At 52.9% G+C, this 24,161-nt stretch overlaps 1 protein-coding gene across 3 annotated transcripts; it reads left to right on the top strand.

Annotated features, from left to right (window-relative positions):
• The first annotated feature begins 2,969 nt into the window (after positions 1–2,969).
• Positions 2,970–18,725, top strand: ABCB9 (ATP binding cassette subfamily B member 9). 3 transcript variants are annotated; one of them, XM_075769481.1, is made up of 12 exons: positions 2,970–3,118; positions 4,639–5,332; positions 5,701–5,815; positions 6,322–6,452; positions 7,784–7,989; positions 8,941–9,138; positions 10,763–10,891; positions 12,252–12,440; positions 12,998–13,171; positions 14,571–14,730; positions 15,609–15,745; positions 16,936–18,725. In XM_075769481.1, exons 2-12 carry the CDS (start codon positions 4,720–4,722, stop codon positions 17,272–17,274), a joined length of 2,391 nt encoding a protein of 796 aa, XP_075625596.1. In that variant the 5' UTR covers positions 2,970–3,118; positions 4,639–4,719; the 3' UTR covers positions 17,275–18,725. The 3 variants fall into 3 exon arrangements, with proteins under 3 accessions (XP_075625596.1, XP_075625598.1, XP_075625597.1); XM_075769482.1 differs by lacking the exon at positions 2,970–3,118 and adding an exon at positions 3,711–3,835; XM_075769483.1 differs by lacking the exon at positions 8,941–9,138 and having other exon boundaries at positions 3,096–3,118; positions 16,936–17,412.
• Positions 18,726–24,161: the final 5,436 nt, after the last annotated feature.

Genomic DNA, 24,161 nt, shown 5'->3' with positions numbered 1-24,161 from the left:
CACAGCCACGGTTCAGGAGCAGCAGAATGCGGTGAAAGAAATTGTAAGTCTTGCAGTGCCTTGAAATCATTCTGCGGCTAAGCCCCCGCAAGGTCCCTTGCACCAGGCTGCGTAAGAGCTGCACAGAAGGGATTTACCCGTACAAGGATCGTGCCACGGCGTGCACAGAGCGAGCCCCTGGCTCCATCTGTCCAAAAATGCCATCTCTCAGGAGTCCTTGGCCTGTGTGCTCTCTTCTGTCACCGAGCATAGCAGGTAGCTGATGGCTCGAGCATGGCAGGGAGGCCGCGTGTCCGGCTGGGAAGGAGCGAGGCAGGAGCCAGTTAAGCACTGCCTGAGACTCCACCAGCCTGGCCTGAGAGAAGAGGTGGCTGGTGGCCCCTCGATGCCTGCCAAGGGCAGCAGGAGCAGAGCCGGATCCTTGGAGCCAGCATCATTTGGTGCCACAGCGAAGCTGGTGGTGGTGCTGCTCGGAGCTGCGAGATGAAACACGAGGGACTGGCTTACCCCACCAAGGCTAATGGGAGCTGGGTCTCGGCGTGCCCAGCGCTCTGCCTTGTAATCTGCATCTCGAATCAGCCAAGGGAGTCTGTCCTTAGGCAGGGACAAAAAGCCTTTAGGGACATGCTGTGTAATGAAGAGTGTTAAAAGTAACCCTGCCCCAAAATGGGAGGAGAGAAACTGGGGAGGTTGGGGCTACCATGAAGACTGGTGGCCCAGGGGGCAGAGAGCTGGGTTCAGGGAGCAAGGGCCACATTCAGTTCCTGACTGTCTCTAACGTGCTGGTGACCTTGGGCAAGTCATTTTGTCTCTCTGTTTCTTGGTTTCCTGACTTGAAAAATGACCTCAGTGTCCCCTGTAAAGTGCTTGGTGATCTGTGTGCCAAAAAATAATAGACAAGGCTCAAGTGCCTTTGTTTGCTCAGTCATTTCATAGACTCAGACAGGGTTATGAGGTCCTGTCTGATCCCACCTGGACTGATTCTTCTTGCCAGGGAATAGCAGCAGTAAAACAGGACAGGAGGGAGGAGGCCTGGGAGCTGAACATGTGGGATCTGTTCCCAGCTGATCCCTTTGGCAGCTCAGGCTCGCTAGCTCAGATTCCCCTTCTGTCAAATGGAGATGCTCAGGCGGCACGGGGCAGCGAGAGCTCTGTCTAGGTAACCCCGGAGCATCCTGCCCTGTCCGTAAGGGCATGTCTGGTGTCCAGGTCGCTGACAGCTGCCTGCAGATGGGCCAGGATCGGGGCTGTAAGTAACGGGAGGTGATAAAAGCTTCCCTTTGTTACTCCAGCCTAGATCCCCTTCTGCCCTCTACTGATGGAGAACTACTGGCTCCTCTGAGCACGGCCATGAAATCACAATTTCTTAATGTAAAGGTCCCCTGCTAGCTTGGGGTTGGTGAGGAGAAGGCTGGAAAGACCTTGTTTAGTCCTTCCCTTGCCCCTGGGCATAACCAGCGGCGCTGGCACTTGCCGGCACAGCCTTACCTTACCAAGCTGAGCTCTGCACAACTCCCGCTCTCCAAGCTCGCACAGGACGGACGCGAGTTGATTTTTTTTAAGCGGCGTCTCAAGGCCCAACCCGAGCAATCTGCTTTACAGGTGATCGCCAACATGACCGCAGCCTACAAGCGGGAGCGGAAGAGCGTGAAAAGGAAAAGTCGGGGGCTGCCCTCTCTTGCCTTCAAAGTGGAAGACAATGTGTTTGGGAGCAACGCGGCCACCTCCCTGAAGAAGCTGAAGAAGGGCCAGTTCGTGTCCTTTCAGATCCAGACGGTCCTGCCGCCTGAGCAGAGTATGTCCGGCATGAAGAAAACCAGTTAGCCTCTGGGGCTTTTTTTGGGGGTCCCGCGGGGCTGGGGACAGGAGCACGAACTGTCCCCGAGATTTGTGGCCCAGCTGCGTGGGAGTCCAGGGCGCAGACGTGCCTGCTCCGTCCTGGGGAGAAAGGAAGGGGAAGGTTCAGACACGGGTGTCTGTTCAGTCCCTTCCTGGTCCAGGTTTGCCCTTGGACCATCCCTCCGACCCAGAGAAGTGGCACCATCCTCGTTAACGCTTTGGCAACGAGAGACTCTGTCTTGCCAGGAAAGCTCCGCCTTGATTACGGCGTGGAAATTACTTTGGGGAGTAATTGCATCAAAGCCTGGGGAGTGATCTGGGTGCAAATGAGAAGAGAGACAAACACTAGGCCCGGCTTAGCCACGTTACAGCACGTTTCCTCCGCTTAAAACTGACCTCCCCACCGTCAGCCCGAACCGGGAAGAGTCACACCAGGTCTGGCTGCATTCCTGGTGGATGTGGGAATGGCTTGAAGTCAGCTTTTTTTTTTTTTAAAATTTTAAGCACTAATTAGCAGACATAAAATTGACAATAGAATGTGATATTTTTTCTTTTTGGTTGGGGATAATGACACTGACCAGTCTCTCTGGGTGTGCAGACGCCGGCCAAGGAAGAACCTGCGCACTGCCATCCCCCCCAGAGCTGGCGCAGGAACTAAAGGGGAAAAATAATTTATAAGCTGAATTTAATGAAACTGGCTCCCCCCCCCCCCAGTGGTAGGAGTTTAATTTAAAGCCCTGTCGAGCCCCTATTTAGGGGTTAATTTAAACAAAAACTACGTTGAACCCTTATCCTGGTTGTTTTTAAAGCCAACTCGCGTGTTGTATTTTCCCCTTCTGCTGCAGAAATGAAATCAAACCAATAAAATAATATTTAAAAAATTTAAAAATATAATTTTTTGGGGGGGGGGAGGGGGACACCAAAACAATTTTCTAAGGTGGGGAAAACCATGGGGCTGCCGTTGCTACGTCGGGGCAGGGTTTGGGGGGGGGGGAAGCGGGGAGGGGGGGGGGGCCGGGTCCCCCCTATCGGGGGGACCCGGCCCCCCCCCCCTCCCCGCTTCCCCCCCCCCCCGGGTTAAGCAGCGGGCGGCGCTAGGACCGCGCCGCAGCGAGGCGACGTAGCAAATAGGGGCGGGGCTAACGCTGAAGCCACGCCCCCTACCGACCTTGTTCCCGGGACGCTTCATCGCCGCCCGGTCGGAACGGATAGATTTATTTTTTATTATTTTTATTATTTTTTTATTTTTTTTCTCTCCCCGCCGTTGTTACCGTCACCGGTAAGACCATCGTCTGGGTGGATAGGGATTACATCATTAGTCTGCAAAGGGGAAAATAGCGTGTTCCTTCCCTCTCCTTGCTAGGGCGGGCACAGCCCTTTCCCGGGCGTCTTCCCCGGGAAGGAGCATCTCGGGGTGGGAGGCAGGGACGGGGCTGGGGACCTTCGGCATCACCTCCGGCTTTGTAGCTAGGGACACCTTTGCGGCTGGCAGGGAGTTGCGGTGGCCTCCTCCTCCTCCTTTTCCTTCTCCTTCGTCCTTCTCCCCCCGGGCCGGATCCGCGCAGCTTTGGGAGCAGCGAGCACCCTGGGAAGCGTGTCCAGCTCCTCCCTGACACCGCTGCTCGGCTTTGCCTCCAGCCCTCCTTCCCCACCCATCCCATAAACCCCCGTTCTTTCCCCCCAGATCGCAGCCTCTGCTTCGTTTTCCTCCACTTTTTTAGCTTTTTATCTCTCTTGCCTGACCACCGAGCCGCTCTCGGCCAAGGGTGCTGCTTGACCGGTGCCGAGGGCAGCCCCTTTTCCCCGTGGTTTGCTTTTGGGTGGCCGCAGAAGCGACCGCGGTCACGCAAGCCGGAGCATGGCCAACGCACAGCGTCCTTTGTGCCGTGCCTTCCGCACCGCAGGCCGTCGCGAGCTGCTTGGCCAGCACAAATCCGAGGATCGGGTACCTCCCTCGTGCCGACGCGCGGCACCTCTGGGCGCAGCGCAAGAACGGGTGAACGGCTTTTGGCCCTTTTCTGTGTCAATTCAGGTCCAGCCCCACCATCGCCGTTGCCAGTCAGACCCACGGACAGCAACGAAGGCAGCGTCCCACCCCGGAGCCTCCCTCTCCCCCAGGACGCAGCTGTGGATTTCCAACCCCCTTTTAATTTCCTTTGGGATTTTTGTTGCCTTGCTGAATGGCACGCTGGCAGCGCAGCGGGTTTCGTGGGTTACCCGAAATTAATATTCGAGAGGGCTGGGGACAGCAGGGTGTGACAGGTCGCTGTACCTATGAATTATTCTTTCTTTGATGAGGAGGATCTGTTTCAAAGCTGAGCTGCTCTCCCTTCCGCTTTCATATGGTTCTCATCGAGCGCTCGGTTTCAGCCTTATCATGGGAAGGGTGGGAGGGACTCTCAGACCATGAATGTCCGAGTTTAACTCCTCCGCAGCTCTGTAGCGCAGGACACGTGGGCTGCACAGATGTCCCAGCATCACCCAGCTGTCGGGGACCTCGTGGCATCGCCACAGCAAGCGGGGACGAAGTTTCCCACTGAGATGTGCACATTTCTGCTCTGGGGTTCAGGATGGGTGCGGGCTTCTGGAAGGGAAGTTTGTCTCCAGTTGTGCCTCTCATTTTATTAAATATCTTGGAGCGTATGCAGCAGGGGAAGGGAGGAAGGAGTTGAGAGCGGTGTCTAGGGTCAGGACGGGCTGCTGGGGAGCTGGCACACTTGTCCCCCCCATCCTCCTTCCCTTTCCCTGCTGCCTCCCCGGGCCACATGCCAATCCCGTCCCCCTCTTCTCGCCCCGCAGCTGACGCCGACATGACCACGTCCTTCCGGTGCTAGGGCTGCTCCCCACCACCTCGGTGACTCCCCCAGCCCAGTGACGAGGATGCGCGCCTGGAAAGCGGTGGCCAGCACGCTGGTGCTCAGCGGGGCCGATGTGGTGGTCACCACGCTGCTCTACACCCACGGCCGGGGCGGCCGGGATGTCCTGCAGGACCTGCGGCACTTCAACATCTTCAACTCGCTGCTGGACATCTGGGGGGGCTGCCTCTACCGCAGCTGCGTGCTGCTGGGGGCTGCCATCGGGGTGGCCACCAACACGGCCTACGGCCCTCGGCGCCTCAGGGCATCGCGGACCTTCATCGCCGTCGTCTGCCTCCTCATGGGCATCTACATGATGGTGAAGCTGCTGCTCTACTCGGAGGTGCGGAGGACCATCAGGGACCCCTGGTTCTGGGGGCTCTTTGCCTGGACCTACGTGGCGCTGGCGGCCACCTTCGGGCTGTGGCAGCTGCTGGCCTGCGTCACCTCCTCCCGTGAGGCGCTGGGGCCTGGCTCCGAGTCCCGCGCCGAGGCGGAGGAGAGCTGCGACGGAGGCGCCCCACGGGACAAGCGGGAGGAGGCGGCGGGTCCCACCATCCATAAACTGCTGTCCTACACCAAGCCAGATGCCTTCTTCCTGGGCATCGCCTCCTTCTTCCTCCTCGTGGCTGCGCTGGGTGAGCAAAGGGACTTGGGGGGCTGCGGTATGCTCCCCATCCTCAGCGGGAGGGAAGGAGCTGGGCGGGGGGGTACCTGGCAGCACCCCAGGACTGCTTTTTTGGAGATGCTGGGTGGTACGTCCTGCATGAGCTGGGTAAAAAATGCAATGGGACAAAAAAAAAAAAAAAAGCAATAGGGGATAAAATACCCTGGGAAATGAAACACGTGCCACTAGGAGCTGCACGTCCTGAGACATCGCGTGTGATGGCTGAGTGTCTCCGTGATGGGGATGGGGTGTCCATGGGCCGTTGCAGTTAGAAATACAGGTCCTGTGCTGATCCTACATGGTGGGGCTGAAACCCCATGTCCTGTGCTTGTCCGGCAGGAGAGACCTTCCTGCCCTACTACACGGGGCTGGCCATCGATGGCATCGTGGTGCAGAAGAGCATGGACCGCTTCTCCACGGCAGTGCTGGTCATGTCACTGCTCGCCATAGGAAGGTAATCACAGGGGCTGGTTTTGGCCCTGATGAGGAGGAATTTGGGGTTTTCCCGCAGGAGCTCACGGTGGCAGTGGTGGGCACGGGCTGTCTCAACAGCAGCCGCTCCACCAAGTTCTTGCCAGACCCCAGGGACGCGCTTTGATTGCTCTGCGCCGTCACGACGCAGAGAGGCCACGGTGGGAGTCACGAGGCCGTAGCCCTCCGCGTCCGTCTGCTGGCGGTGGGGGAGCAGGAGCAGACGCAGGGGATGGGCTCCCTGGGGAACGCTGGCCCGGCAGCGCTGCGTCCCCTCCCGAAGCTTGTCACTACGGGGGTTAGAACCAGCTGTCCCTGTGCTGGCAGCACCCAGAGGAGGCGTGGGCTGGCTCAGCCATTGCTTCCCGGGGTGGAAAGTGGTACCAGTGCAGCATTGCCCAAGCCCTTGGCCCGGGCGTCGGGGTGTTTGTGTTGCTAAGGAGCGGGTTTCGTGTCCATTGGTCTATAACGTTTCTTATCTGCAATTAGCTCATTTGCCGCAGGTATCCGGGGCGGCGTTTTTACGCTCATATTTGCAAGACTGAACATTCGCCTTCGCAACTGCCTCTTCAGGTCGCTGGTGTCTCAGGAGATGAGTTTCTTTGATGAGAATCGCACAGGTTGGTTCTCCTTTGCCCTGGATTTGCTCCGACCCCTCTATCCCCTCCCGATATTTTTTTCCCCTTGGTTTACCCTACCAGCACGTAGCGACTGGGGGCAGCTAGAGATGGCACCCAAGTGCTTGTGTTCAGAAACAGCGGCAGAAAGCTCTTCCCTTTCGGCTGCCTCTTGCCGTGGGGTTGGGACAGGATTGCCCAGCACCCTGGGGATGTCCCGTTGCCACCGATCAGCCTGACATCCAGCAGTCCCAGGGCTGACGTGCTCACCTCCAGTCACCCCCAAAACACCCACTTTCCTCCTCGCTCACCTCCCGTCAGTGCCTGCTGATCGGCCACTCTCCAGCTCTGCTCTGGGCGTGGGAAACCTCAGATGTGTGAAGCTTCCTGGGCATGCTTGTGGCTTTCCCTGCTTGCCATTCAGTCCTGTCCTGGTCCGTGCTGCTCTGGTGTGGTCCCAGCCTGCTGTAATTTTTCCCACATTTAATTTCTTCTCGATGATATTTTTAGTTTTGAGGCTGTTGCCATACTTAGCAATCGCCGCACAGCGCCCTGGTAGCTGAGGACACCAGAGATGTTATTGTAAGTGGGATACGGGTAACCCTGGACTTACACAAAAGCATGGGAATTCAGCTGGACTCAAACACGGGCCAAATAGGAATTCAGGGCGATGTTTGCTGGCTGTAACGTTTGCTAGCTCCACCAAAGGGCACTGCAGGACCTTCACCCCTTAGTTGCTGGACCCGTGTCCTCAGGGTCACTTGGGTCATCTCCAGGCTCCGGGGCACATGGCTAAACCCAAACAGCCCTCTCCGAAGCCGCCTTGTGCTCCGCAGGGTGTGTTGTCCCCGGTCCTGCGGGGAAAGGTGCCAGCAGTCCCTGGTGAGCTCCTGGAGGGCTCCTGGTGTCATTGAGAAATGAGCTCAGGGTTGGGTGGACAGCTCTGGAGATGCATTCAGCAGCCCAGCAAACAATCCACCCACATATCCGCTGCCCATGTGTGTGCCCTCAGGGTGCCCTCTGGTGTAAGGTGCTGCCGCAGTCCCCTTCGCTTTCCTGCAGCCATCCTTGGTGACCCAGGGATGTAGCTCGTGCCTTCAGATGCATTTTGTGTCCCTCGCGCATGCAGCAATTCAAGCTCCTCTGTTTCGCTGCGTGTCTACAGTGGTGGAGAGTTGCCCTCCTTCCATGCCGCCCTTCAGACCCCCAGTGAGGGGTGGGTTGAACAGGGAGCTCCGTCTGGCCCCTGGCACGGGACATGGGATGTGGCTAGGCAGTGACCTGCTGTGGTGACACGTCCCTGCTCTCCCCTTCCCAACCCCTCGTTGCTGCAGGGGACGTCATCTCCCGCCTGACATCAGACACAACCATCGTCAGTGACCTGGTCTCCCAGAACATCAACATCTTCCTGCGCAACGTAGTGAAGGCCACAGGGGTGATCTTCTTCATGTTCAGCCTCTCCTGGAAGCTCTCGCTCGTCACCTTCATGGGCTTCCCCATCATCATGCTGGTGTCTGATGTCTATGGGAAGTACTACAAGGTAGGCAGGAGAAGCTGGTGTGGCCATGGTGTGCCGCAACACTGGGCTGTTCCCCTTGTGAAGCCATCGTGGAGATTGTGGGTGGCCTTGGAGCTGGTGGGACTGATGCTCGGGTGCTTTGCTGCCAGCAGTGGGGCAGGAAGGCGGCACTAAACCTGTATGGGCAGACAGGCGTGACCTCGGCTCCTGCCTTGCTTCATGCTCAGGACTCAAAGCATCTTGGGTCTGACAGGAGAGGTCGCTTGGCCACGGGATGTCCCATATGTGCCTGCCTGCCCTTGTGCAATCTGCCCTGTTCTCTCCCCTCCCTTTGGAGTGACTTGGGTGGGGATTAAACCCAGTGCCGAGCTCTGCCTGGGGCGCGTGCGGGCCCAGGGCCGCCCCCCGTGGCTGATGCTGCATCCTGTGGACCATGCGAGTCCTGCACTGCTGCACCACGTTGGTTATCGGTGCTTTCCACTGCGTGCTGGGGACACGGCATGCACGGGCACTGCCAGCGCAGGGTCCCTTGGGTGCTGCCTCCCCCGGCTACGGCTCCTCCTGCGGGTCAGGTGCTTGTGGGAGGAGTGGAGCTGCCCTCGCTCTCCAGACCTGTCCCTGGCTTGGAAACTCCTGGTCGGGCTCCTGGGCTGGCCTGTCCCATCAGGGCACCAGGAGCAGCAGCGCTGCCGCAGGCTTCCCAAGTGAGCTCAGGCATGGCACTTCACCTCCTGCAGCCCAAGTCCCTCCTTGGGGACAGCACAACGAATCCGTTCTCCTCCTGGCACAGCACCCCAGGCTGTCCAGAGGTGTGGGATGCATCCCAGTGCTCAGCCTTCTTGCCCATGGCTTTGGAAAATGTCACCGTGCCTTCTTTTCCCAAGCCCAGCAGAGCCTGGGGTGTGCAGGGAGAGGTGCCGCAGGCAGCCCGGCACCCGCTGAGCCCCCTCTGCCTCCCCCCGCTCCCCGCAGAAGCTCTCCAAGGACGTGCAGAACGCCCTGGCCAAGGCCAACAACACCGCCGAGGAGACCATCTCCGCCATGAAGACCGTCCGCAGTTTTGCCAACGAGGAGGCGGAGGCGAACGTGTACTGGCAGAAGCTGCAGCAGGTGTACAAGCTCAACAAGCGGGAGGCCATGGCTTACACCTACTACGTCTGGTCCAGCGGGGTAGGTGGTGGACACCAGGGCTTCCCTACGCGGGGCTGGGGACAGGCAGGGGACATTGCTTCGGATCCCAAAACGCACGTGGCGTGATGTACGTGTATCTCCGCCGCTTCCAGGGAGCTTTGCGGGGCGAGCCCAGCCTTGCTGTCCGCTGCCAGTAATCCTCTGTCTCTTGATTATTTTTTTGTTCACTCATCCAAAAAATATATCCCGTTCCCCCCCGAGGGCAGCGCTGCATCGTGCCATCGAACAGTCTGTTTTCTCTTGCAAATAAGAATATAATTGATAACTGCTCAAGGTCATGGAAAACCCCGTGTTTCTGTGTTGCTGCATTGCGTGCCTGTGCCAGCTCATCTCCGGGGCTCCGGCTGGGAAACAGCCGCGGCGTTGGTTGAGCTTCTGCTAAGAAACGGAGATTTTCTGCGTGTGGGTGGTGGCAGGGGGAGGCTGCTGGAGTTTAGGGTTTTTTTGGTTGTTTGGTGGTTTGGTTTTTTTTCAAAATGCTTTTTTATCACTTAAGACCAGATGGTTTGGGACTTCTCCTGCATCAGCCAATAACTAAGGCTGTGCAGAACCCTCACGTGAGGCTGCCCTTATCTCTGCACGTTCAAGGATCTAAGTACCCTCTGGTGACAGGTTTGCAAGTTACGGTGCCCTCGTGCAGCCCTGGGAGGCTTTATGGCGTCCCAAGTCTGGAAGCAAAATCGGAGCATTTTCAGCATTGTTTCTGGGCTCCCAGGTGAAGCTGGAGCGTGAACTGGGTCAACACAGATCCCGCTGAGTCAAAGGAGGCAAAAACCCTCAAAAACCGCTCCTGCGGGGCTCGCGTAGACAGAAGCCGATGGATTTAGCGCAGCCCTGGCAGAGTCTTTCTGAGGGCATACAGGATCTTAAGGTCAGATCATGGCAGAAAAACAGAGGAGGAATTTTTTTTCCCCAGTATTTTTGTCTGCGTGAATTTACAGCCTGTCCCGCAAACGTCGCACAGAGCACCAGGACATCGCCGCTGCACCCGGGCAGCGTGGAACAGAACTGGTGGAATAAAGGCAGGGGCTGGTATTTGTCATGTCAGAGCTGATCTGTCTCCTTTCTAGAGTAGGTGGTACCCCCCCGCACTGATTTCAGGCAAGAGTTGAGGTTATGCTTCAGGGACTTGTACATTCAAGGAGGATTTTTTGCCTTAACTCTTGGCTTGCTTTTGTGCTCTAAATTAAAATGTGTCACACTCCTATAACAGAACATTTATTTTAGTGGTGAGGCGACTGCATGCGTTGGATAATTTGAGCGTAGATTATTGCCCTTGAGGACGTTAGTCCAAGAGAGAAGTTCGTGAGATGCTCCGTTACTTCAGATAAATTCTCCCTCCTTGGCTGTTGCCCCTCTAGACTTCTGTTTTGTTGAAAGATGCCAGCCCATTCCTTACATCAGCCCATCCACTTGAGTCCTTTTTTCTTTCTCACATCCGTGCTCGCTGCTAGGGCTGTCAGCTGTGCCCTGGCAGGGATGCTCAGTTCGGGGCTCAAAGAATAAATGTCTGCACATGCATTGTGGGTTGTTGTGTGAGTAATTACAAATGCACCAAAATGCAGTTGTCCTTGCTGATTTTGGGGTGTTTTCTCGCTTTCAGCTGACCCTCCTGGTGGTCCAAGTCAGCATCCTTTACTACGGTGGGCACCTCGTGATCTCGGGGCAAATGACAAGTGGCAACCTGATATCCTTCATCATTTACGAGTTCGTCTTAGGAGACTGCATGGAGGTGAGTCTGGTTTATCCCTCCAGGCTATCCCGTATCAAGACAATATGTGTCTTCTGGAAGGTCCCAGGGCAGTCGCAGGGCTAGCTCCAGTGTTGACTTCCCCACGATGCGTTTCCTTGGCGCTGTGGCTTTGCCCACCGGTGGGCTGATTCTCCCCTCTGCTCCCCGTTCCCCTCCTGCGGTGACCTCGCAACCTGAACGTGCCCGAAGCAGGTCGTCCCCCAAAAAGGCGATGGGGACCAAAGGGGTCAGGCTGGCCCCGCTGAAGGGCAGCGTCCTGGCTGCCTCCCAGGCACGTTTCCTGGCACGAAGGATGCAGGGATTACAAAGCTGCCTGTTAAATTTCAGGCTTCATTAAAAACTTAATTACTTTTTTTTTTTTTTAACTTTCCCTGGAATAGGCTGCAAGCTGCTGCGTTGGCAGCACGTTAGCAAGATGGGGTTGTGGGTGGGATGGTAGAGCCCACCCAGGGCTGCCTTTCCCTTGCAAAGGCACAAGCTTGGCTAATGAAGGCAGAAATGATCAAGTCGAGGTTTCCTCTCAGCACTTCAACGGCACTTCAGCCTTTGTGCAGCAGCAGAGCGGAGCTGGAGGCAGCTCACCCCGCTCTCACCATCTGTTTGAATGACTGCAGGCTCAGGTGGTGTTTCCAGGCTCTGGTTTTGGTGTGGGTTTGCTTAGGTTTGGCCTTTTTTTCCCTCCTGATGAGAGAGGCAGTTGCAGTACAAGCTGTTCTGCAACTCTGGGTTTAATATTGAAAAGAGCCGACATGATGGGGGTTTATTCCAGGGAAGCCGGTGTCAGCGTGCAGGAGTTGTAGTTGGGAAAGCACAACGGTAAATCCACAATCTTGGCAGGGAACGGCCGTATCAGCTGCCAAACGGTTGTCTAGAAAGGTCCAGCCTGGAGCTGCTCTGCATTTGAGACACGTGTGCTGGGGAAAGAGCCAGCTGCCCTCGGGAGGTGGTGCAACGTGTTGCCGTACGTGCGCTCCGTTCAGCCGTTGGGTCGGCGAGCTGCTGGTCTTGAGCAAAGAGAGATAGGTGGAGGATTCTGGTGGAAGTTTGGGTCATGTATCTCCTGGCGCACGTCTTCTCTTCCCAATCCATCTGTTTCCTTCTTCTGTTCCCCTCTGGGTCTACCCATGCACAAACCCCTTTAGATGCCCTTTCCCTGGGTATGTCCGTATATCCCCTCCGTACCCTGCCTAGGGAGAAAAGCTTTCTTTTTCTGTGTCTGATGACTGTAGTTAATGTCAGATGATAGACTTGGGAATGCTTCGAGCATTCTCTTTACGAGTGGCACCACCTGCCTTTTCCATCGCATGGGAGAGTCTCACCATTGCCTCTTGCCTTCCAGTCCGTCGGCTCTGTCTACAGTGGCCTGATGCAGGGAGTGGGAGCTGCCGAGAAGGTGTTCGAGTTCATCGACCGCAAGCCAACGATGGTGAACGACGGGTCGCTGGCCCCAGACCACGTGGATGGGAAGGTGGAGTTCAGAAACGTGACGTTTTCCTACCGCACTCGCTCTGCAACGCAGGTCCTCCAGGTGAGCCCCGCGGGCACGGCGTGCTCCCCACCACGAGGCATCACGCGCTGCTTCTCCATCCCCGCAATAACCGATCCCCAGCCCGCGGGAAATGTCAGCTGCCCTTTTGGAGATGCGTAAAGGCGGGCTCAGCAGCATGCTGGAAAACAGATTATAAGGAACAGCGGGTGTTTAGGGCCGGCCTTCCTTACAAGGAATGAGATTTATTAATAAAACCCTTGTTCCCCGCTCAGGCATTAAACACGTCAGCGTGGTACAGGGCTTTGTGCCAAGCTGCCTCGGACGGTTTCCATGGGAGAGGGGCTGGGGTCATGAGGCAGGGGGAGGCAGCAAAGAGGTTAGTTTGCTTGTTAGAGGTCCCGCTACATCAGCAGGCAAATTTGAAGCAATTTTGGAGGCTTCTTGCTTCCTCAGAGCCAGGAGAGATGGCCTATGTGGCACGTCACCAAGGTGGAGGGTCACCGTGGCCGGATTTTGGCTCCCTTTCTTGTGTAGCTGCTGCCCCGGGGTCCTGGGAAAAGCCAGGACCTGAGCATGCTCTGCTGTCCATGTCGCAGAATGTGTCCTTCACCCTGCACCCCGGCAAAGTGACGGCGCTGGTGGGTCCTTCGGGGAGTGGGAAGAGCTCCTGTGTCAACATCCTGGAGAACTTCTACCCTCTGCAAGACGGGCAGGTGCTGCTGGACGGGCGTCCCATTAACATGTACGATCACAAGTACCTGCACTCAGTGGTACGAGCGACTGATACGTGTATTCTAGCTATCGCCTGCCGTGATCAGAGGGGATGGATGGTAGCGTTGCATGTTGCTTTGGATTTGATCTCGCAACTTCTGAAATGTCCAGAAAGCTGGAGGCTGGAGGTGGTCCAGGAAATGAATTCAGATCATTTGTGGGGGTGGAAGAGAAAGGGATGGAGAGTGGTTTCATGGGGAGGGGGGAAGCCTTCCAAAAACAGAACAGAAAGCATGTTTTGTTTTGTATTTTTTGGCCAACGCAGTAGAAATATGGTTTTGGTTGTTGGATTAATTATCCCAATTTAGGGTTTGGAAGAAGACTTTTGCATTCCTCCAGCACTTTCTACCTTAAGATCTTAAAGTAATTCTCAGCTAACGGGGAGTTAAACCTCTCAGGATCCTGGCAGCAGCTGGAACACCAGAGGAGCTGGGTGGTTTGCCCAGGAGAGGGGTCCGGGCCCCTCGGCTCTCATCTGTGTGTCAGCACAGATCAGCCTTCATCTCCTCTGCAAGTAACTGCCGCCTTTGTTTGCCCCCAGAGCAAATGGCCTCACCAGTCAGCAGGAAAACCTGAACACAATTGATCAAAACCAGGCTGGAAAGCCAAAGTCAGTGTGACTAATTTACATTCCCTGCCCGTACTGAGCAAAAATTAAAAGACAAGCTAGTCTTTCAGTTTACAAAGCCTGGTGTGGCGTTAGGAGCATGGGGAGAAGTCAATTAAAATATGACCATGTCCCACTGGCTCTCTTCATGCCCAGTTCTGAGCAATAATTTGAAGGGTTCAATTTATTCCAATATTGAGAGTTTGACAAAGCAGGCTGAATGCGAGAGTGAGCAGCAACGGCTGTAAGGTAGGACAGGGAGGCTGTTGCTAAGCAATTAAAGAATTGCAGCAGCTATGTCCTTAACTTGCTAATTTTGGATTAAAAGATACAGGAGGGCTCATTCACGTGGCCCAAGCGTGATTACTGCCCTTGAATGGAAAATCAGCAAGACTCTGGGAGAGAAACTCTCCAGCCTGCCTTGTCCCAGCAACTGGTTTCCCGTACTGGGAAGAAGAAACAGTGATGGGAATGACAGGTCTGGAGCAAAACCACAGCAGAGCCTTGGAAGGGGAAGCCCGTCCCAGATGCCAACCTACAAGGTTTGCATCGGTTTTCTTTCCTGCAAAATGGCTTCCCAGCAGACAACACAAACTGGGTTGGGGCTGCTGCTGGGCACCCCGTCATTAGCGTCCTCGCTGGAAGCTCACATCGAGGCACTTCTCTATGGGTTTAACAGTGGGGCTCTGCCCGCTTGAGTCCTTACCCATAAGGGCAAACACCAATGATCCGAGATGCTGGCCAGCACCTCTTCTGCTCCCGACCACCTGCTCTTCCCTTCCTTTCTGCAGATCTCCCTGGTGAGCCAAGAGCCGGTGCTGTTCGCCCGCTCTATTGCAGATAATATTTCTTACGGCTTAACTTCAGCCTCCTTCGAGTCGGTTGTTCAGGCTGCCCAGAAGGCCAACGCGCACGCCTTCATCACGGAGTTACAAGACGGCTACCACACAGGTACCAAAATCCCTCCGTTTGCTCTTGAAAGCGTTTTGTGCCTAGGGAAGGCAGAACCTCTCTGCTCGGGTGGAAAGTCAGGCAGGTGGTGATGGGCACGAGTCCGTGGCAGCTCAGAGAGGTGGTTACACAGAGAGGTGCAGCACTCTGGCTGCCTTTTGGGGTGACTGAGCCCCTGTCGCAGGATTTCTGAGCCCATGCCGGGAGAGCATTCTGCCACCGCTCCGTGGCGGCGGGGTGAGCGTCCCCCATCCCATCCGGACCGGTCCGGCTCCCGATGCTGGCAGTGTTATGGAGATGTGCCACTGGCAGTCTCACCATTTTTCAGTGCAGTGATCAGGAGAAAAGCCCAGAACCCAAACATTGAGCCATGGACCACCCCACCTGCACAGGAAGAAAATAAACGTACGATAAATCCATGGTAATAAAAGCTGATGTGTTTGTGGCAGTGGGACTCTGCGAGGAGGCAGGTCAGATGATGGTGGCTCGTGTTTATGGGAGCCAGCAGAGAGGTCCTGGTTTTCCCTGCCTTGCACACCCTCCAGAGCCTGACTTAAGGGAGAGATGGCAGCGATGGATGGAGCTGCACGGGCCAGAGCAGGAGGGGGGCTCAGGGTTTGGGTGATCTCCCACGCTCAGGGACTTCTCTGGGTTGTTTACACGAGCATCAGTCCTTCAAACCCTGGGACAACAGTAGAGAACTTGCTGCTGGAAGGGATGTTTAACTCATTTATACTGCTCTGCCAAGTGAGCAGAAGCTTTTACCTCGTCTTTGCTTCAAAGCATGACACCATCCTGACGCTGCTGGCTGGGAGCTGAACCTGATGGCAGCTCTGGATTTTTATTTTGACCCTTTCCTCTCTCCCTTGACCCAACAGAGGCAGGTGAAAAAGGAGCCCAACTGTCAGGTGGCCAGAAGCAGAGAGTGGCAATTGCCAGGGCCTTGATCCGAACCCCCCCCATCCTAATCCTGGATGAAGCCACGAGCGCGCTGGATGCAGAGAGTGAACATGCGGTGAGTAGGTGACTCGGGTGTTTGGGCCAAAGAGGCAATCTGGGTTTGGAGGAAAGACGGTAGCTCCAATTTCCAGCCTGTGGACAAGCTTAGTCTTGATATGGTGCAATGAGAGGTTTGGGTAGGATGCTAATTCTGAAGCAGGAATTTGCTTCCAACACTGCTGTAGCCACCAAGAAGGGAATAATCCTGTGCTCACAGCAGCCAGCGCCTGGCAAACCTGATGAGACGGGGATCTCTGCCAATTTACGAAATGTGGAAAGTGTTAACTGGTATACAGCAGCACTGTGCAGCCTTTTTAGGGCAGGATTCGGAGGAAGACCCTACAAAACGGTACTGCAGCAGGCAGAGTAGGACTGCCTGAGCTAAAATCCCAGCTGAGGCACCAGAGAAACCACGCTGGCAGGAGAGGCCCTGAGCTTTCTGTGAATTGAGCTGGGTTTATCTGGCTGGGACGCGATGACCAAACAGCTCTACCAGTAGCAGTTTGGCCTCACTGGTTTAATGACATGAGGGAAAGCTAGTTTGAGGTTGAGGTGTAAGGACATGTCTCCCGGCCCCGGAGGATGAGTGCTGCTGGCCCACGGTGTGGAGCAGCGTCAGCTTCTGACCTCGGAGCTGCTCGTGCAGGTCCTCAGCCACGTGTGTGGTATCTGATGCCAGCCAGGGGTTGGTTTCGGCTAGCCAGGGGTGTCGATGTGACACGTGGCCTGGTGGCCATCTGCCTGCCTTCAGACCTTAGTGTTACTGTCTGTCTCTTGGCTGGAGAACAACTCTGTCTTGCTTTGCCTTGATACACCCAGGAAATAGCCCTGCTGTTGTGAGCAGCTGCATTTACCAGGTATTGGCTTCCTGCAGTCCATGCCAACACCATGTGGCCTCCAAATTTGGAGCCCACCTCTAACAAGAACCCAGCTTTGCAGGATCAGACCTGGCAGTGCATGTCTGCGTACCGCCCCTGCGGGCTGGCTGGACTCAGACGGTCTTCTGGGCTGCACAGCGAGAGCCGGGGGCTGGGATGGACGTGCTGGTGCTGGTAGAGCTGCAGGGAATCTTGTGTCCTCTGCGTAGCCAGAGGAGAGCAAACCTTCCATCCAGAGGTTTCTTAACGCAGACCACAAAGCTGCTGTTCTTCCTGCCAAAGCGGAGCCGGTGACGCTCGGGCACTAACGTCTTTTCCTCCTGCGCAGATTCAGCAGGCGATTTACGGCGACTTGCAGAACCACACGGTGCTTGTCATAGCTCACAGGCTGAGCACTGTCGAGAAGGCACACAACATCATTGTGCTGGACAAGGGCCGCGTGGTGCAGCAGGGCTCGCACAAGGAGCTGATGGAAGAAGGAGGCCTTTATTCCAAGCTGGTGCAGAGACAGATCCTGGGGCTGGAGGGGGCCGGCGCGGACAGTCTCCAACCCGCAGCCCGGGGGGATTCGGCGAAGGCGCCCAGCGGGCTGGAGGAAGAGTTCAGGATAGACCATTCCCTGCCGGCCGTGGCGCAGGACGATTACAACACCATGGCTCACAAGTGAGAGCGGCGAGGGCCGGCGCTCGAGACGGCTTGCTGGGACGTCGAGACGGGAGGCGGCTTGCCGACAGGCTCGCGTGCTGCAGAACGACACCCGTTTGCTCACCCCGCGCGCGTCACACACCCGTGCACACACAAACACACACTATAGAGCTTCCTGCATTACGGGCAGGCGGGCAGATGCCGGCTGGTTAAACAGGGAAACGGATTTATTCGAGGGAGCTGGGTCTTTAGCAATTCCCAGCATTTCTACTGGGTTTCTTTTCTTACTACCAGTAATTCCTCTCGACTGGGACTTTTCTCCCATTGATATGCATGTGTAACTGCTACTAACTGTAATGGATGTTAAATGCATGCATGGAGGGGAAGATCGAAAACCCCTTCGGGAATTTCAGGGGGTAGCTTTTGTGGCTGGATAGAAAAGCGGGGACTGTAAAACAAAGTCCTGCTCCCGCTATCAATCTATGGGGCCAATCCAAAGTCTGCTGAAGTCCGTAGGGAGCTCCCTTGGGCTTCGGTGAAAACTGGATCGCTCCCACGGGGCTGAATGCTGGGAGAGTTCTGCACTGAGTGCCTGCAGGCTCAGGCTCACAACCATTGCTGCGGAGCTTGCATCCTGTAGTATCCATCCTTGCTGGAACGAGCCAGGGGACCGGGAGGCAGATGTTGCTTTCAGATTTGCTCTTGGTGCTTGGTGGGTGTTTGTTTTTAAGGATGAAAAGTTTTACCATAATTGGGTTAGATTTTGGGTTTGGGGGTTTTTTGTTTGTTTGTTTTTTTAATGTATCTGTGTGCACTGTGCAATGTCTGTCTGGCTCCAGCATCCACTGAAAATTGGTCTGTTATTTCAGAATTTTTTTAACTCACAACCCCGGTGCTGGTTTGAAAAAAACAAAACCAACAAACAAACACTACTAAAGACAGACATAAAATACTAAAAGACAGCACTTTATAAATCCCACCAAAGCTTTGTTCAGCTTCAGGCCATGCTAGCGACTTCACTGCATGGGAAATCCATAGTCACTTCCCTTGAAGTCTGACTTCAGCTGCCTGAACTTTAAAACGTTTTTCTTTGAATATTATTTATTAACTTACTTTTAGGATGAGGGATAGAAAGAAATACGTTGCTCCTAGCCCTTTTGGGTAATGGCTCTGGCTTAGTAGTGTTATTCTGCCATAGATTGGTGAAGAAACCTATACAGCCAGGCAGGTGCTATTGAAAAATAGCATTTATATGGGGAAAACTGACTTCAGACTGTGCGTAGTTAAGAAATTATCTCAAGCACTTTAGCTCTCATGTTTTCCGATATTTGAATGCTGCTGTGTTTTACTTTTTGGCAGTTTTGCATTTTTGTTGTTGGCGATGATTTGTTTTCATTTAGTGATGTTTTACAAACTCTTTAGTGTCCTTGAGGAGGGATGCTCAAAAAATAAAATACTACCTCTGCCACTCGACATCGAGCCAATCTAGTGGGGGTGTTTTTTGCATTCATGGTTTTCAAGGTAATGTTCATCTGAGATGATGGCTGAATGCAGCTGCATACTGCACATATTCTGTCTCCCTTGTAGGGAATGACAAGAAGAACCTACAGAGAATTAGGTATGTAAAAGACTTCAGCATCTAATAATGCTGTGAGCCATAGCAGTAGGTATAACCTGTTTAAGAACTTGTTTTCATCCCGGATCCCATCCGGTAGTCAGTCTCGCACAAAAAGACAGGCAGTCTAACCCGTTCTCAAAGCACGGTGCTTCGTGACTGGAATCTTTTCAGCTGCTTGCTTTTGTGATATGATAAAAATCCGTGCCTCAGAAGAACGGAGAGCTCTCTTTGTTTTATCAGCCTCCACTTAGGAAACCTCTGTCGTGCTCTGAACTCCTCAGTTCACCACTTCGGTAAATGGCCAGCACATTCCTGCCTGATGAAAAATTGCGCTGTGGGTATGAAGGGGTTGGAGGTTCCACCCAGCGCCGGAGGGCAAGTGATTAATTCTGCATTTTTATCAGTACCTGTGAGCAGAATGGGGCCAGTGGTTCATAGAAGTGGAATTAATTTCTGCTTAATTGAAAAACTGGGGGGGGGGGAAATTGGGTTATCTGGGAACTAGGGAAGCCGACTCACCCTGGGAAGTGCTGGCAGGACAATGCTGGTTAGTACAAGAGATGCCAGAAAAGAGAATTTGATCGTATCGTGTGCGTATTCCTCCCAGGCAGTGCTGCAAAAAGGGGAATTGGAGGGTACAATGGGATTAGTTTTATTGCAAAGACTACAGTGAATTTCAGGAAGGGAGCCCTGCTTCCCAAGCCTGTTGTGATGATAATCCCAGCATTGTACCCCCAGGTCAGGTCCAAACAGCTTCAACTGAAATGGCGCATTGGAAAGGGCAGATTGTCTCTGCTGGTGGCACCCGTCCAAGCTGATAACAGGGCCCGACTTTGTTCATTGCCACAGGTGCTGAATTCTCTCTTTTGCATCCAGATAACTCAAGGCTACTTTTCCACTGAGCCTTACATCTCTGGCTTGAACAAGTCCTTTCATTGTGCTGCTGGTGTGTGACAAGTGGATCTGCCAGCACGCTGAAGCCGGGAGGGTTTTCTCATGGCCTGGAAGCCTGGTGGGAGCTCCACACACCACCAGGGATCCAGCAGCATTCATGTAATGCAGACATTTCTGCTGGCCCAGTACAAACCCTGCGACTGACCAGAAAATCCCACTTTTCAAACCCATTCCAACTTTTTGAAGTGAAACCCGGGCTCAGTGATGCCTGTTAGCCAACCTAAGCCCAGTGGTGAAGATGAGCTTAACCCAGTGCAGCAGTGGGAACTGCTCCAGTGCCGGAATACGAGCCAACTCCGGGAGCTGCCTCATCCCTTGGGCCTCGCTGCCTGTGGGCAGTGTCTGGTTTTCAGGCTATTCTCCTGGAAACAAGGCCGCTGTTCCCTCTGAAATCCTGGATGGTAGTATTTTGTGGCTGTGGGTTTGCCCAGAGTTGACATTTACATGGGAACGCGAACAAGATCTGTTCAGGAGCTTCTCAATTACAGCCATGCAGATAAAAAGTTTCTTCTTTTCAAAAGGAAGAATCTTTTCCCCAGGGAACTCGGATGGGTTTATCTGAAACCTTAACTCAGGGAGCATGGCTTGGAGACTGCTGTGGCAGAGTTGGAAGCAATTAGGTGTTTGAAAGCGGAATTGGTTACAAAGGGTGACTGTACATTCCATAGCAGGTTGTTTTCCTCACTATTTATAAGCTCTAACCATTCCCTGCAATAGGTATAACCACATCTTTATTTGATTTAAACACTGGAGAACCCTGTCCAAGGTGAAGTTCAAGAGTGGATCCTGTAGTCCTAGCGATTCCCCAAGGACATGTATTTACCCCCGTACCTTTGCGCAGACAAGGTATGTGGCTGACTGACCCAGGAAATGAGAAGAGTGTAATGGAAAAAACACAGCTGTGTTTATTCCAACAACTTGTCTCCTGTGTGCCAACCTCTGCCTCAATAAGCAACTGTGTGTGTTTCAGCGGTTGCGTTTTCTAGGCCTTCAGCAGGTCTGGAAATACCACAAGCAAATAGAGAGAGTGCTTCCAGCTCAGGTTCAGAGATGCGTCTTAGTCTGGGGAGGAAAAACAGTATCTGCCTTTTCTCCTCTAGCTTCACTGTGAGCTCAAGGCAAAGAAAGTATTTGCAGGTTTATAAACCTGCTCCTCTCCTCACGCCTGTGGCTCCCTGAAAGACAGGAGAGAAGCGCTAACAATTAATTCTTGCTCTCTCAAACAGGATCACTGTTTCTCTCCCAGGATTCTGAATACGCAGGTTATTTGCATGTGTGAAGAAATCTAGATTATGAAATCTAAACAGAAGCATGGACTGTGATTAATGTATAGAAGGAAATTAAATTGCAAATAAGCCTGAAAACTTATCTGTCCATTGAGCAACCAGATCAGTAAGGGTTAATAAACGCCAAAGATTAGACTTGCAAATTCAGTCTCTATATAACCAACCAGTTTTTCCAGGAAAAGAAAAGAAGTTGTTGTGAAGGTGGCTTGCAAAATATGTCTAAATCTAATAAATATGCATGGCTACAGTGGTACTGACCGTAAAAGGATATGAGGTGACAGAAGGAAATCCAGGATCAAGTTTAAAAAGAAAAAAAATTTAACATCTAATTTAAACTAGGCTGGATGCCAGTTCTCCCCAAGACTGAAGCCTGACTCCTTATTCCCTATGACATGGTTTCCACTGAAATCTTCCCAATTTTTTTGTTCCATTTCTCCTGTAATAGAAATCCTGACTTCTGTACTTTGCCTGCTTAGTTTTAATGTTCATGAATACTGTCACCCTTCAAAAGGATTTTAGCAAAGGCAAATAGGAACCAGGGCTCGGTAGCTGATAAATCTCAGCCTGCAGTACCGCAATATTTGATAATCCCTGTAGCCTAAAACCCTAGTTTATCTGCAGTCCTTCATGTTCTGTCCAACTGATGTGCTGGCACAAAACTTTTATCTTTCATGAAAACTGCTGAATGGAAAGGCACCTTCCTACCTGTCCAAGTAGAATATATCATTATACAAAAGCAGCTGACCCCTTTCTTGTCTCTCAACCCCAGCTGCTTTTCTGGCCAAACTTGAGAACTGAAGCACATACAGGTGCTGATCAAAGTACTCAAAAGCAGACCAGATGTTTAACATAGGCACTCCTCTCCAACATTCCCAGAACCCAAACATAGCTACATAGGGAGAAGTGGAATTTTCAATACATGTTGTACTTGAGCACAAATGAGTTACGTTCTCCCTGTGCATTTTGGGAGGACTTCATTGTTCTGCATCATGTGGCTTCTAACTTTAATACAGATTACCATTGACTAATTTAAATAATCTGTTCCTTGATGCCTAGAGCAGTGAAGTTCCATCAACCCCATGCGACATGAACAAAAATTAGATAGTTACAAAAAAGCTCCTGAGAAGATCACTGTAAACCATCTCTCCTGACAGCATATTGACAATACAATTATTATCATTCTGTAGTGCCCTTCACCAGAGATACTGACCCAGCGCACCTCTACAAGCATTATTCAGTGTGAACTTTTCCTCTTCACCCTCACTTGGGACTGAGCAGTTGTTATTGTTCCTCTTTTTAAGCAAAAAGACACTATGGTTGAGGGAAGCTGAGAACTCCACTCGGGATCACACCGAAAGGCAGTGGTAAAACTCGATTTACAACATGAAGCTGAGTCAGACTCTTCTAAACCACACTCCCCCCATACCAATTATTCAGCTATGCTATGAAGTTAAAATCACTAACATTCTTGGGAAGAAAGGGCTTCTTTTAATCCCTCGACTAATTCCTCTATTTGTGTGTGTGTGTGTGTGTGTGTGTGTGTGTGGTCTGTGTGTACGTTTGCATGTGCAGATTTACAATCTGGTTTAACACAAGGGCGTAACTGTCTTTTTTGATGGGCATGTGCAAATACAGTATACGATATCACGTTGGCATGGCAACTATCTACTGGTTTTAAATAGCGAGGTCAGGCTGTAGTGGCCGTGCAAACCCATGTCGCTGGCAAAGGGGTACAGCGACTTACTCCTGTGTGCTCCGAGTGGAGCACCCTACACAAGGAGGAGCTCAGCACATACCACAACAGGCAGGTGCATTGCCGTGGAGGAGTGGATGCATGCCCGTATTGCTAATCACCTTCTCCCCACCCTAAGCAAGTTCAGCTCAGCTTCCTGCTGAACAAACATCTTGCTCTTACCTTCCTCTGAATACACTCAGTTTGCACCATGATTGTACAGTAGCTTTGCACTAAGCAGCCAGGAAGCCAGGAAGCCTTCCTCTAGCAGTGGCACCTCTTTGGTCTTTATTACCCGTGGCTAATAATGACAGAGGGGACTTTTGGCGGGGTGAGAGGCATAGAAAGCTGAGTGTAGTTATAAGGCAAAAGAACAAACATACAGCTGTCATCTCTTCATTCAGTTCTGCCAGGAAGTACCGGGTCACTTCCTGAATGTAACATTACATTTTAGTGGCATTACATCAGAGATTGATTCAGTTTGCTATATTGATCCCCCCCCCCAGTTAGATCAAAAATGTCAAATACAAAGGACAGTGACCACATGGCCATTCCCTACCCTGGTCCTTTGGCTCACATGCTCCTTCTGGATCTCTCGCTGGCGTTACACACACGGAAACAAGCACACCCACGCCCACGATCCCTTAGGTACAAAAGCAGGCCAGGAAGGTGGTGTACGCCTAGAGATGCGTACAACTTAGGCTATTTAACACAATTAATTATTTCCAGGCATAATTGTCTTTATCAGCTATGCTAACATCAGTAGTAATTGGGGAGCTAGTGCTCCAAAGCATTACCACAGAGTGCCTAGTAAAGTGTCAGTGACGTCGTAGAAATAAATCAGAACACAATGTAGCTATGATGTTTTAATGGATGCAGAGCTTTTGCCACATTACATTTCAAAAGCATTTAAATTCTCCATAAAATACATCTTTGATAGATCATTTCTTGACCTTCACTCTTGAAGAAGAAAGTGCTTAAGATGGACAAAAAGACCTTCCACCAAAGCTTGGCAAGGTATGACTTTTAGCTATTTTTAACCTAAATAGGTATTCAGCCTAGGCTTGAGAACAATAATGCAGTCATTCTTTTGAGATTTACTGTAGCCAAGTCCCAAGCTGGTAAGGAAGTGCAAGTTAAATAATTCTACTGATTTTCCTTCCTAATTTACAGCTGTGCAGTTATAAACAAAAGGAGAACAAGAGTGCCTCCAGTACTTCCAGGCAGGAGCATTGTAACTGGTTGCATCTGGTGCTGATGTGAAGGCTCAGAGCTCAGCTCCCCACGTCTTGCAGGGCCAAGGACAGAGCCTGCTCCCC

The sequence above is a fragment of the Balearica regulorum genome, chromosome 17, assembly GCF_011004875.1.
Source record: "Balearica regulorum gibbericeps isolate bBalReg1 chromosome 17, bBalReg1.pri, whole genome shotgun sequence".
NCBI lineage: Eukaryota > Metazoa > Chordata > Aves > Gruiformes > Gruidae > Balearica > Balearica regulorum.
This window is presented reverse-complemented; position numbering and strand designations above follow the sequence as displayed.